We start from the raw sequence: 15,570 nt of genomic DNA, 5'->3' as shown, positions 1-15,570 counted from the left end.
TCGCAAGCTCGTCCGTTTAATACTCATACTCGGCCAGCAAAGCCCGAAACATATCGAGCTAAACTCGATTTAAGACGTGAGTGATCTGTTACAATATCAGTTAATAAAAAAACGGTGTATAACAGCTACGCTATAGCAACAAATTAGTAACATAATAGTCATAGTCAGAATACCACCAACGGGACTTATCACGCTAAAAAATACAAACTGAAATATAAGATGCACAGAAAACCAGAAAAATAAAGACCAGCAGACTGGGAATCGAACCCAGGTCCTCGGTATTCCGTACCGCGTGCTATACCGCTACACAACTGCTGGTCAACGGTACAGACACGAATTTCCCCTATGCACCTCATACCTCAGCTTGTTTGTTTCTTATTTAGCCACTTAAGCAGTGACGCTAGCGACATCTATATACCGTAGCCCTCATCGAGAAACTTTCGGCACTCTATTGGAACGATTGAAACCAACCGCTCACCCGGACAAAAGATGTCGTTACTAAGCAATCAAATAAATAATAAATATTAATAATTTTCAAAGTAAAAGTAAAATTTGGAATTGAAATAAAAAATACAAAAAGATTCCAAAAGCCAATCTTCACATTACAGTGGCCGTGGTCACGATTAGACACTCACTATGAGTGAAAACCACGAAAGTTTAAAATGTTATGTTATAACATAATAGTCTCCTAACACCTCTTGGCTTGGCTGTACATAAACATATCTCACATTAAGTAAATTTAAGCTCCTGTAAATAAATTTAAGGTTTTAGATAGGCTGTCTTTGTAAATAAATTGTGAGTGTGGAGTATATAAATTTAATTACCTACTACTCAAAGAAAACAAGGGTCATAGAGTTTCATCGTTTTTTTTGCGATTTGTTTGTTTACTTAAAGGAGCGCCACACCGCTGCTTAAAAAAACGGTGACGGTACGGAATCGCAGTGACGCATCGTATGCGCACCGTTTTTATTGCATGCCCTCCACACTGCTGCTCAAAATACGCAGACGGTGTGGAAATCGCAGTGACGTGCCGTAAACGTCGCGACTTTTGTGGAGAGCATGCGGTAAAGTACAATAAGCTGGAGGAAGTCTAGAAATAAGTACAAATGTTATAGAAATACATCCGATTTTTTATATTTCCTTTTTTTAAGTGTTGCATTTAATTTATGATATTTTAACTAATTTTAGTTTTCTATCTTAACCAAAGATATTAATTGCAACTTAGTAATACTATGTAAACCGGTTAAGTGCCATAATTATGTTTTAATTGTTTTTTGTACATATCGATTATAAATCATCATTTAGATGTTGTTGCACGAAATTATAAGAATCATACACAATTTTATATTCAAATAGTACCTACTTAGATGTAATACACTATCCTACACAGAATAATTGTTTATGGTTGAGATTCAGTTATATTTAATTATAAAAAAAGCAGTTTTAATAATGACAGTGTATCGTTTAATAATCAATCCTTTTCATACAAACGGCAATAATGCCAATTAATTTTGACCAATAATCCGATTTGTTCATCATTCTAGGTGGTTACTGACTTAGACAGACAAAATAATAAAAATGATTTTTATTTCTTATTGGTTGTGCTGTTTGAGCTTCCTTTATACCAAATTTCAAGTTTCTGGATCAACTGGAAGTATATATATGTACCCTGTTTTTCGGTTTACGGCAATTTGTATGGAAACGCATTATCTGGGGGCACGGCAGTGGCCGCGCCAAGTCGAGCAAAAAGCGGCACGGCCGTACCTACCATCCTTTACTCGAAGCACTTCAGGCCATTTTCGACCTATATTATATCCGAATATCCGATGTGAAATAAATTATCTGTGGGTGTACAGTAAGAGTAGCGCGACCGTTAATTCTGTGCATCAATCAGCGCTTACACTTGCCACCACCCGCCGCGCATCGTTCAGTCCCCGCGATACCTTATTTTGTACATAGCATTAAAAATCACCGCTACACTTGAGTGCCGCGGACTCTAATAATATTTTAACTGGTATCTTATGTATAAGTATTTAGTCACCTTTGAAAATTTTGCATATCTTTACACTTTAGTACTTGTCATTGTATGCCTTATCTGACATTTTTATACAAAAGTTCAAAACATGAATTGACAGCGACAAGGTGCTAAAGTTTAAAGATATCATTGACATTACTGTACATCACCTTTCGTAGAATTTATGCCTTCAAAAAGCAAATGGCCATATCGTCGTATCCTACGATAAGAGCCACAATTACAAAATGCTCACTTTTCAGGAGAAGCATTTTTGTGTTTCTTTCAAATATAAGTAGTAATTGATAATTTTGCAATTAAATAATGTGTATTAGGGTTCTAGGGTTCTGTTAAAACAAAATTTATGTTTCTTAATGATACATATAGATAGATTTTGTCCTTTAAATCCTTTTTCGTCGGACTAAATGAGTTTTAAAGGGCCATAAGCTACATTGTGCCTTTTATCGTCGAAAAATTCGAGGCCACAACTACCATTAGGACCAAATTGTAGTTGTTAAAATATTTGCGTTTCAACATTTTTTTAATTTTAGTATTTTCTTGTAATACAGAAAGAAGTGGCAAATAAGAAAAATATTTTATTTTTATTTTCTAAGATTTTTTAAATCATAAAGCGTAGTACGTAGCCACAGTGATTCTCTAAAATAAAACAAGTCCCATTTAAGGAAGCATAAGTGAAACTAAAAAAAATCATACTTAAAATAAATATTTAACTTCTGAAACTCAAAATATTCTCTACGCTCTTAATATAAAATAAAATTGCACATTATTATTTACTCAGTCTTCAGTACTCATTGGGGATCTTTCCTTATTCTTTCTCATCGTCTGTATCACCCGCAGTAGCAACACCTCCTTTCTCATGAGGTAACGTTGTAAAAAGTCATGAAATCCTTCAGGGTTTTTTTTATTTTATTTTTGATTGATACAAAGATACTTGTCTTTATTCACTTTTATAGGGTCCGTGCTTGCTCTTGCAATATTTGTAACTACACTCCTTGTCCCTCTATTCGCCTTTTATTATATAAGTCGTTATTGTTTTCTAGTCGTCGCGAAAATCGTAACTAAGTATATTAATTGGTAATAGGGACCAAATATTGGACAGTGTAAGTTAAGAAAATAAAGATTAACTACATTTCTTTAAAGACAACGTTCATTATTTCTTAATGTGGTGAAAGTTTTTTTGACATTCATAAGTGCTTGTTATAGCCTAAATTGAATAAAGATATTTGACTTTGACTGAATATTTACAGACTGTTACCGACAACAATAGCGGGCTTGATGTTTAAGCAAACCAAGTTAATCGCAGCGCAGATTTTTGTCAGAGCTACAACACATAAATAGAAGACAAATTGATGAAGACTGAATTTAAATAAAACTCAGATGCATTAAAAAGCAGTAGCCATCATTGTACAAATTAAACGAAAAATAAAATGTTGGTGATATAATTTTGGAAACTTTCCCGGAGTCACACCGAAGTTTTTGTCAACTTGAAAACCTTCAACTTCTCGCTACACCTATACCTACTGAATTATTTTTGCATAATGTCATCGTCGAAGAAAAAATTACGAATAATTTCTTCTCTCTGCATAACTATATCATCTAGAACTTCATCGGTTTCTTTGTTTTCTACAAGGATAAAATTTTCATTCTGACACGGAATTGAGCTAAACTCCAAAATTGTCTTTTAATCATTGCACATTCTACATTTTTGCCAGTTTTTTCAGGCGAAAACAATTCAGCAGTAGCAGAAAGTTAAACTTTTCAAGTTGAAGAAAACTTCGGTGTTGCTCCTGGAAAGTTTTCAAAATTATATCACCAATATTTTTTTCGTTTTATTTAAAATTCGGTCTTCATCAATTTGTCTCTCTTTTATGTGTTGTAGCTTTGAAAAAATCTGCGATTAATTTGGTTTGTTTCAACATCAAACCGCTGTTGTTGTCTGTGACGGTCTGTAAATAATAAGAAATACTGAAACGATGTCTTTAAAAAAATATGCTTAGGTAATCTTTATTTTCTTAACTTAGGTACACTGTCTAAAATATGGTCCCGATTGTTAAACAAATAATCTAGATCTTGTTCTTTTCAGGTTCTACTTGAGACTTCTCGTTTTATTTTTTCTGTAAATAGAAATTAAAAAGCACAGGCAAAACATTATTAAAAAAACAGTCACAGAAACCATGCCGAATTTTATAAGAAACCATAAGAGAATAATATTCTAGCCTATTGGCCGACTGACAAGAAATTAGAAGGTAAATAGATATAATAATGCCAAAATATACAGCGAAAAAGGCCTCAAGTGCCATAAGAACCCAAAAATCAGACATGTAAAATCACACCTTCCAAATAATTATTGTTATCAAAAAGCAATTATGTTCATTCTATGAAGCCGAAATGTTAGTAAACTGCCCAAATATATCTTTAAAAAGCGAATATTTGAGCAATAATTCAACAAAACATAATTCGTACATAGAAAAAGGACACTACCGCAATTGTGGCCACACATTTGCTATACAAATAAAATTGAGCTATTACGCGATAGAAGACCGCAGTAGCCGTTCGGGCTTTATTCTAGGTAATATTAACTACTTCATTAAATTGTGTGAATTTCTTCATTAACTATGTAAATATATAAATAAGTAACCTAAAAAAAAAAAATACAAAAGTAAACCTAAAATAAGTAATAAACAGAATCTGAATAATGAAAAAACTTTATAAATCAATTTCGCTAAATTTACTTGGTGTTTACTTCTTTTGTTCAGCGCCATCCTTTGTAACTATTTTCACTAGTGTAAGTCCTCGACGATTCGTTTTATGGTTTTCATTGTCAATTAACGAAAAAATAGATGATCTTACAAATGAAATAAGCATTACGAATGCACGCCACTCTTCCGGCGCTGTCCGCCGAGTACCGCCGAAACGGCGCTTGCGCCCCCTCGTCGCGCCCGCGTGTCTCCTTTTGCACGGCGAATAAGGACAGCAGCGTATTTCTGGCTTTACTCCGCGTTAGAAGTGAGACATACGTAATTGTGGCTTTTTAAAATTATTTTTTTACTATTTAATAAAAAAATATTAAAATTATAATTTTAAGTTATAAACATGTATCTTGATGTGTAGAATTAATTTTACAAATAAAAACTAAAAGCCCTTATGGTGATAGTGGCTCTTATCGTAGGATACGACGATATTTAATTCCAATATTAGTTAAGTAAAACGATTCCTTAAAAAATGTGCAATATTAATATTTAAATTGTATTTAATAAATTGATGTAAAAAAATTTCGAATTAATAAATGTAATGTATTTAAGTAAATTTAGTGTATATTTCGGATCTGTTCACCTAACCAGTGGAATAAAAGAATGTTTCAAAATCTTGACTTGGCTATTAATTTAACGATTTTATCCTATTAGGGCAGAGTTTCTTAAGGTGGGTCACGGACCCCGTAGCATGTATATCAGGGGTCCGCATTAGGTCAGTTTGTAAACATATTTATTAGGAAATTTCCAAAAAAAAATATGAAAGTGGTCCGTGACTGCAAAAAGTTTAAGAAACCCTGTATTAATACCTAAGCTAGCTGACGCCAGGGCCGTCTTTCACCCATTATAGAGGCCCTGGCACAACATGCTGCATTTTTTTTTTTTTTTTTTTTTATTCGACTGGATGGCAAACGAGCAAGTGGTCTCTGATGGTAAGAGATCACCACCGCCCATAAACATCCGCAACGCCAGGGGTATTGCAGATGCGTTGCCAACCTAGAGGCCTAAGATGGGATACCTCACGTGCCAGTAATTTCACCGGCTGTCTTACTCTCCACGCCGAAACACAACAGTGCAAGCACTGCTGCTTCACGGCAGGATAAGCGAGCAAGATGGTGGTTGCAATCCGGGCGGACCTTGCACAAGGTCCTACCACCTGCAAAACACCTGCATTCGGTAAGCCTGATTTTCAGGCGAGAGTTGAGTAGCTATCGGATATTGTTTGGTAAGGACTAGGAGTAGGGGGCCCAATCCATCGCGGGGTCCTGGGCACGTGCCCAGTGTGCCCATTGACAAAGTCGGGGGTTTTCCAACTTTTTGTCGGTAAGGTTGTGGTTGAGAATTAGGTTCTTGAAGTTGTTGAAACATACTTATGTATACCTAGGAAGGACAAACCATCCAATTAGGTAGGTCCAACTTCGAGAAGGAAGTCAATCGCCGAATCCAACTGGGATGGGCAGCGTTCGGGAAACTCCGGAATGTCTTTTCGTCCAAAATTCCACAGTGTCTTAGACGAAAGTCTTTAACCCATGTGTGTTGCCAGTGATGACACATGGAACCGAGACGTGGTTCTTCACTAATAGGTCTTATAAATAGGCTCGAAGTTGCTCAGCGAGCTATGGAGAGAGCTGTGCTTAGGGTTTTTCTACGGGATCGAATCAGAAATGAGGAGATACGTAGAAGAACAAGGGTCACCGACATAGCCAAGCGAATTTGGTAATGGGCAGGCCATATAGCACGGAGAACAGATGGTCGTTGGGGCCGAAAGGTTCTCGATTGGAGACCGCGTATCGGCAAGCGTAGGACGTCCACCAACGAGATGGTCGGATGACCTGGTTAAAGTCTGGGGTTCACCGTGGATGCAAGTCGCCTCCAACCGAGGCAACTGGAGGTCTATGGGGGAGGCCTAGGTCCAACAATGGACGTGCTATGGCTGATATGATGATGATGATATATGTATGTACAATCACCTGCATTAATATCTGCCACAGCGGAGCGTGCATAAATATCTGACGCGTCCTACCGGCCCTAGAAATAGTCATCAGATATTTGTGCACGCTTTGTTGTGTTAGATATTGGTGCTGGTGACTGTACCTAATTGAATTTAGTACACACCCCTGTTTCACCGCCCATTGATTAAATTTATCTGACGGATAAATGTGATGCCGTCTCTGTTTGCTTTGTTCAAATAGACGGAGACGGCATCACACGGGACGGGATCTCTAAAAAACGAGCCTACCAATTCCTAAAAGGGTCGGCAACGCACCTGTGATTCCCCTCGTGTTGCGGGTATCCATGGGCGACGAGATCGCTCTCCATCAGGTGACCCGTCTGCTTGTTTGCCCCCACTTATATAAAAAAGTTACAATTAAAATTCCGGGAATTCCCAAAATTTATATCGTGGTCTTCATTGAGGTTGTGTTAAGAACAACTGTCCAAAATTTCAAGACTCTAAACCAGCGGTAAGCATTTCAAGATTTTATCCCTATCCCGTGGGAATATCGGGATAAAAAGAAGCCCATATGTTATTCCAGATGCCCAGCTATCTACGTATCAAATTTCATCTAAATCATCCAGCCGTTTTAGCGTGAAGGACTATCAAACATACACACACACATACAAACTTTCGCATTTATAATATAAGTAGGAAAGGTAGGGTAGGATACGGAGTACTAAGCAACGGATAAATATAATCATAGATACTTAAATACATATTAAACACCCAAGACCCGAGAACAAACATTCGTATTGTTCATACAAATATCTGCCCCGACACGGGAATCGAACCCGGGACCTCAAGCTTCGTAGTCAGGTTCTCTAACCACTAGGCCATCTGGTCGTCTAAAAATAAAATAGCTTTGGATGGACACATAGGACCATTCGAGTAGCTGCAACGCAGTAACTGACCAGCCGAACTTGAACTATGTGGCGTAATGTACAGTCACCAGCATTAATATATGCCACAGCGGAGCGTGCAAAAATATCTGACACGTCCTTCCGGCCCTAGAAATAGAGTCGTATCAGATATTTATGCACGCTTGTTGTGTCAGATGTTGGTGCTGGTGACTGTACTGTCCATCAGTCGCCGCCATTAAGGGTGAGAGCACTTTGTGTACGGGTCACGCTGCGGCGGCCATGCGTGAACGCGGTGTGCGGACAGTCCTACGATAATTTATTGAATCAGCAGGGCTACTACGAAACTCGAAGTTCGTATCGTACCGTCCCTCTCGCTCTCGTATTAAATAGTATAAGTGTCAGAGGGACAGCACGACACGAACTTCGAGTTTCGAGTTGCGTAGTAGCCTACAGGCGTTACTTTGCGGAGGTCCATATCAATGAACTAAAGTAATTTCTTTGCTCACCCGCGACCTTATTATAGCTATTAGTTTATGCAAGATATGCGTGTTCATGCAGTTTCTCCACCTCCACACTGTAAGAACACACACGAATCACACAAACCCATCTATCACCATCACCACACTACATTGACGGGTTTCGAACTCAACCAGAGCTCATCTTCAGAGCAACACAACCGTACACCATGCTACTAGATGTTAAACTAAAAACCCACAACAAACGTTATAATTTGTCACTGTAACTCCCTAAGTACCCACTTATATTTTTTCTCAAATAAAACATAATATTAAAACCAACATTATATTAATAAATTTTATTTATTGTCATATAAAACCATGAATTTTATTTATTACTGTTAACGCATTCACTGCCACCGACGCACATATGCGTTTTCGAAACTTTGCCTAGTGCCGCTGTAATAATTATTCATACATTTTGAACGCACATGTGCGTCGGTGGCCCCTGTGGAAGTCAAGTTGGCAGTGAATGCGTTAAGGCGTGTTTTATCCTACGATATCAAAAGAAGCTCTTACAATGGTATGGCTACGTCTATTCTGCGAGAGTTGACAATTGCTTACAATACAATACAATAACTCTTTGTTGTGATTAAGTATTCCGTTTAGTCCGTTACTTTGATTATCAGAAAATATTTGGCCACTTTTTTATTATGTTCATCGATCAAAAAATGACAAAGATGAAGCGCATCAAAGTTCGGGAGTGGGGGTCCGTGACGTCACACCGTGCTAAAAAGTCACGCGCAACTTTCACTGGCTATATCCTCATATTTTTTGTTTAATTGAGAAAAATACTAATTAGATTTTTCTATGACTAGTCTATTAACGTCTCAGAATAGCGGCTGTCACTTAACTAGCGCAGATTTTATGACGGGCATCGCACGTCACCAGATACCAGTAGCATTCGATTGTTGTCAAACATCCGGCCCGGGCGAGCGAGCGATATTGCCATTTCGATCTAGGACTAGGATGGACTTCGAGTGTGTCATTTGGCTGTTTGCGTATTGGTTTCTGTTTTACATGGTTTTTTTTTAAAATACTATTTTTAACAGGCCACATTCTAATGAGTTTTGAGAATTTAAGAAGTAAATTTGTTTTTTTCTAACTTCGTTTACTCCTTCGCAAAGTGTAGGTACTTAATAAGTTGCTGATGTACAAATTTGTCCATAAAGTATATCTTGTTTCTGAATTATTTTTGTTACGTATTTCTAAGTACATGATGTAAAAACAATACTATCCTACAATATCTCATCGCATAGCACCCTCAATTTTAATTAAACCCCATTACGTCACGCCGCAGGTGCCGTCATGACACGTCTACGACACGACAGACGACACGACACGACTGACAGCCGGACTTCAGTTTTGATTGCCCCGGATTTTGCGCTATTGGCTCGAGTGGACTTTATCGAATTTAGAATTTGGATGCTAGGGTTTTGCGCTTGTGGAAATTCAAGATTGTTCATTCATTTTTTTTATATAATAAGTTTATTTTAGGTACGTATGTATTTAATTATTCTCGTTCCTATATAATTGTACCACCTGCTTCAACATTATTTTGTTTTTTTCCTCTTTCTGTTTTCATAAGCCATGTCAATTTCCTTAACGGAATTTTACTCTAGTTGTTTAAGTATGCAGTGTGCAATAAAGAGTGTTGTAATATCTATCTAAATAAAAATGAATCGTAAAATGTATTGCTAAGCACAAAACTCGGAACGGTGGACCGATTTCGCTTTATTTATATTGTTTTAAACCGTCACACAATTCTAAATTCTCATAGATTTTAATCCACTACTTAGTTCCCTTTGTTTACTTTAAGTTACATGAAATCTCTCAACAGATGGCGTTAGTGTACACAATTCCTTTCTAATCACACGACTTCACTTCTGCATACAATTTTTAGTTTTTAAGTTCACCGCTAGATGTCGCTGTCCCGTGTCAGTCACCATTCTGCATCGCGCTGTTGAGATTTTTCCTGGTATAATGACCTTCCCTTAGAAAGTCAATGTTTTTTATCCACCTAATACTACATATGCATTCTTGTATTGTTTACGTAATAAATAGTAAAAGTGCAGTGAAGTTTATTATTTGATCTTGGGACCGTGGTGAGATGAACATTGGTCCTTTTTCGAACCGGATGCGGACTTGTGGAGCAGAGCGGCGGACTTAAATCGGCGGAACGGAGACGTATTGTGGCATCAGCAGCCCTTCGAGTCGTCATTAGTGTTAGTGAGTGAGCCAGGACAACTGTGAGTACTCTTTAAATATTAATTGTGATTGTGTTGACATTGAAGTTAATTAGTGAAAGATAGTGTAAAAAGACTTGTAAAAATTTAGAAGCTGTTGTCTAGGACTTAGAATAATTCGCTTAAAAGTGCGACTACGGGGAACCTATGCCCGATTTACCCTAGAGTAAACTAGCAAAAAACACTTAGAAAAATCGCGGCGTACTGGACTTAGAATATTTTGAGTAAACTTTTTCAACACTGAACTGCAGTTTAACAATGGAAGATAAAGCAAAACTTCAAGTTAATATACTAGATCGTATGCAGAGAGCCAGAGACAATTTCAGGAAATCGCCTAAAGAACGTTTAAAATCCAGCGATCATTTGTCTACAAGATTACAAATACTAGAACAACTATGGGCTGACTTTAACAAGACACATAATGAAATTGTAATTGGAACAGATGCCAGGAGTTTGAACGAAAGTGCATATTGTGAAGACGACGTGTACACGAAAACAGAAGACTTGTACATTGATTACAAGTGCGAGTTAACATCTGCACTTAGTAAATTGAAGCCTACTGTTGGAGCTGCAAGTGTCACCGGACCGGGTACAACAGGAACAATTAAATCTAGAATAAAATTGCCTGAAATTACTATTCCCAAATTCTCTGGGAAGTACTCGGAATGGACAACGTTTCGCGATTTGTTCGTAGCACTTGTACATAAAAATGAATCTTTAGACGACGTGCAACGGTTACACTATCTTAAGAGTCACTTATCAGGCGAAGCAGAACAACTCTTGCGACATGTAGATATAACTGAAGAAAATTATTCCAGATGTTGGGAACAACTCGAAAAGAGGTACAATAATAAGAAATATCTAGCCAACCACATACTTAAAAGACTGATGAGCCAAAGAAATTTAGTAACAGAATCTGCCAATGGGATTAAAGAACTGCTGGACACGACAAACGAGTGCTTAAACGCCTTAAAGAATATTGGTATTGATGTAACTAACTGGGATACTATTGTTATATACATTATTTGTTTAAAGTTAGATCCTGAAACCAGAAAGCAGTGGGAACTGAAGGCCTGTGATGAGTCAGATGATTTGCCGACTTTAGAAACATTTAATGGATTTTTGGAAAAACGGTTTAGAGCATTGGAGTTTGCAGAGCCTAGAGCTTCAAAACCTAGTAATTTTCCCAACAAGCAGCCCATTAATCAACCTAGCAGAATCTCTAATGCTACTAACAATCCAAAGGTTCATCATGCAACTGCCCTGTCATGTTCCTACTGCTCTGAGGATCATAGAATTGGTAATTGTAAGAGTTTTGCAAAAATCGATATTGACGCACGTCGAGGTTTCGTTCAGTCTAGTCAGCTGTGTTTCAATTGTTTAGGTCCCAATCACACAGTATTTGTTTGCCGCCAATCCACTAGATGCCGCATATGTAAAAGAAAACACCATTCACTACTACATCCCAAGAATACATCAGAGACTAATTCTGGTGGATCGAATCAGTCATCTGAGTCGGGTGCGGCTGTGCACGCAGCCACAGCGGGTTCGTCAGCGAATGATGAACCTACCGATACCGAAGTCAAAAGCCATTTTTCGACAAGTCGTAATCAAGTATTGTTAGCAACGGCTTTAGTCAAGACACAGTCGAAATTGGGGACAGGTATTACTCTTAGATGTTTGGTTGATCAAGGATCGCAGGCTTCCTTGATCACTGAGTCGGCAGTTCAATTATTAGGACTAAAGAAAATGCAGCACAGAAGCACAATTTCGGGTTTAGGAAGCGACGAGGGTGCTACAGTAGCTTCCAAGTCAATAGTTAAGTTAAAGATACAATCACTTCGTAATCCGAAATTTGAATATATGGTGAATGCTTTTGTGTTAAACAAACTTACATCAACCCTGCCTGAAAAGAAGATTGTCGTTGAACTGTGGTCCGAGTTTAAGAATATTGAGTTAGCAGACCCACTCTTCGACAAGCCTGATAAGATTGATTTGCTCCTGGGGGCGGACGTCTATGGACAAATTTTGGAAGAAGGTATTATTAAACAACCACCAGGAGCCCTGATTGCCCAAAAAACTACTTTGGGATGGATCTTATCTGGTCCAATCGACAAACAAACTTCGGCACAAAACACTATCAGCGTAAACCACCTTCACGTCGAAAATGAATTACTCAAAAAATTCTGGGAACTTGAGGCTGATAGTTCAGTGAAGTCTGTGACCGAAAGTTATACGGAGGAAGAAAAGCGATGTGAGGAGATATTTAAGGCTACTACGAAGAGAGATGACACTGGTCGATACATAGTCAAGCTTCCGTTCCGAGATGAAGATCCTAGCTGCAAGTATGGTAACTCCAAGATTATAGCCACAAAACGGTTTATGCAGCTGGAAAAACGATTTGCCAAGGACCCTCAGTTGAAGACTCGATATTCCGATGTTATCAAGGAATATCTCGAGCTCGGACACATGGAAAGGGTATCAGAAGAAGACAAGCTCAAACCTGATGCGGTGTACTTACCTCATCATGCAGTGATTCGTGAGGATAAGACAACATCGAAATTAAGGGTCGTTTTCGACGCATCATGTCCTGGAAGTAATGGAGTATCTCTCAACCAAGATTTGTTAGTAGGACCAACTCTACAGCCTGATTTGCGTCACATCATCCTCAAGTGGAGGCTACATCCAATCTGTCTAGTGGCAGATATCGTTAAAATGTATCGACAAGTAAAGGTCGATAACAGGGATGCTGATTTTCAGCGTATTGTGTGGCGTGAAAGAGCTGAGGATGACATTGATCATTTTAGATTAATGAGAGTGACTTTCGGAACGGCGTCTGCTCCGTATCTCGCGGTACGCGCCTTACGTCAAGTCGCTTATGATGAAGGGGACGAATTTCCCTTGGCAGCAGGAAGAGTGTTGAATCACTTTTATATGGATGATTTGCTGACTGGCTGCGAATCTGTGGAAGAAGGAAAAAAGATATATAAAGAATTAGACAATCTACTAGCAAAAGGTGGATTTCAGTTACAAAAATGGACTACTAATGACAAGAAACTTATGCAAGAAATAAATAAAGAAAAGGAAAACAACTTAGAGAATTTACCTCTCAAAATAGATACTACTACAAAAATTTTAGGACTTACCTGGAACAGAAGCAATGATGAATTCGAATACACGGTGCAGTTGCCGCCTGTCAGCTCACCCATAACTAAACGTAAAGTCATATCGGACATAGCGCGATTATTTGATCCACTAGGATGGTTAGCTCCTGTGGTTATATTAGCGAAGATTTTCATCCAAAAACTGTGGCTAACAGGAATCGAGTGGGACGATGAAGTTCCGGCACCATTGCTGAAAGAGTGGTTAACTTACCGAAAAAAACTAAATCAACTTACCGCGTTCAAGCTACCTCGATGGAATCATTCCAGTAGTGGTGATGAAATTCTAGAACTGCAAGGATTTTGTGATGCCTCGTCTGACGCCTACGGGCGGTGGTGTACTCGCGTGTTATAGATAAAGATGGGAATGTGCATGTGTCCTTAGTAACGTCGAAGACCAAGGTGGCACCTATTAAGCAGGTATCCATCCCCAGGCTTGAACTCTGTGGAGCAGTTTTGTTGACAAGGTTGTTGATGGAGGTTGCGGAAGTAATGGGCATCAACAAGATGAACATCCATGCTTGGACAGATTCGTCAATAGTTTTGTCCTGGTTAAATAGTCGGCCAAACAGATGGAAGACATTCGTGGCGAATCGTGTTTCCGAAATAATCACTTCAATTGAACCCCATCAATGGGCCCATGTTACTTCCAAGGAAAATCCTGCTGACTGCGCGTCGAGAGGTACTTACGAATCAATAAATGAACCACTCTGGAAGGAAGGTCCTGCTTGGCTGAAACAGAAAATCATAAATTATAAAAGATATATAGTAAAAGAAACAAAGTTAGAAGAAAAAGGTAATAAGTTATGTTGGCAAATACTTGCGGAATAGTTGAAGAAGTAGAAACAGCAGGAACAAACATAATGTTGAGGTTTTCGAAACTCAGGAGATTAATACGCGTCATAGCAATCTGCTTGCGTATGGTGAAACTGTTTAAAAAAGAGTCATGTAGTCAATGGTTGACTAGCCAAGAGCTGCAAAAGAGTTTAACTCTATGTATAAAGCTAGTGCAACAGGATCAACTAAAAGATGAAATAGAGACTCTGAAAAAAATGAAGAAATTAGTAAAAAAAGTAAAATTACCTCGCTAAATCCATTTCTCGATGAAGAAGGGGTGATGCGAGTAGGCGGAAGACTTCGGCATGCTCAAATCAGTGAAGAGATGAAACACCCAATTATATTGCCCCATAAATCGCATTTCACTGATTTAGTTGTAGCTGATGCGCACGATAGGACTTTACACGGGGCTCCACAGCTGATGCTTAATTATATAAGATCAAGGTATTGGATTGTAGGTGCAAAAAACTTAGTAAGTCTTTTCGTCCGTAAATGCGTCATATGTACTCGTTACAACGCAGCAACTAAGCACCCTTAATGGGACAGTTACCATCAGCAAGAGGAACTGTTGCACGAGCGTTTCTTCACAGTGGTGTGGACTACGCAGGTCCGATGAATTTTAGAACCTCAAGGGCAGAGGACACCGTGCATATAAGGGATATATATGTCTCTTTTATATGTATGGTTACACGAGCAGTGCATCTCGAACCAGTAAGCGATTTGACGTCACAAGGATTTTAGCTGCCTTTAAAAGGTTCGAAGCTCGTCGGGGTCACTGCAAAGAGATTGGAGTGACAATGGTACAACTTTTGTAGGCGCAGCTCGTGAACTCAAACATTTATTTGCCAATGAAAAGTCATCCATGCTCTCAGAAATTTCGGACAACCTAGCCACCAATGAAACGAGTTGGCATTTCATACCGCCTCATTCACCAAACTTCGGTGGCCTGTGGGAGGCCGGCATAAAGTCAACAAAATACCACCTAAGAGAATTGTGGGGAACTCGACCTTGACTTACGAAGAAATTGCAACAGTATTGTGTCAAATTGAGGCATGTCTTAACTCCAGGCCAATTTCACGGATCAACGAAAACTGTAATGACCCAATGCCTCTTACTCCAGGACATTTCCTAGTAGGAGGACCCTTAGTTTTGCCACCAGACTATAATTACGAA

The 15,570-nt window shown here is 38.6% G+C and overlaps 2 protein-coding genes across 2 annotated transcripts in view; both read left to right on the top strand.

Annotated features, from left to right (window-relative positions):
• LOC141428934 (cytoglobin-2-like) overlaps window positions 1–15,570 on the top strand; it is a 286,546-nt gene that overhangs the window by 213,065 nt on the left and 57,911 nt on the right. The gene's annotated exons all lie outside the window — the stretch shown is intronic.
• On the top strand, window positions 10,658–15,013 carry LOC141428617 (uncharacterized). The gene is made up of 3 exons (XM_074088619.1): window positions 10,658–10,988; window positions 12,093–13,662; window positions 14,944–15,013. Exons 1-3 carry the CDS (start codon window positions 10,658–10,660, stop codon window positions 15,011–15,013), a joined length of 1,971 nt encoding a protein of 656 aa, XP_073944720.1.

The sequence above is a fragment of the Choristoneura fumiferana genome, chromosome 6 (assembly GCF_025370935.1).
Source record: "Choristoneura fumiferana chromosome 6, NRCan_CFum_1, whole genome shotgun sequence".
Taxonomy (NCBI): Eukaryota; Metazoa; Arthropoda; class Insecta; order Lepidoptera; family Tortricidae; genus Choristoneura; species Choristoneura fumiferana.
This window is presented reverse-complemented; position numbering and strand designations above follow the sequence as displayed.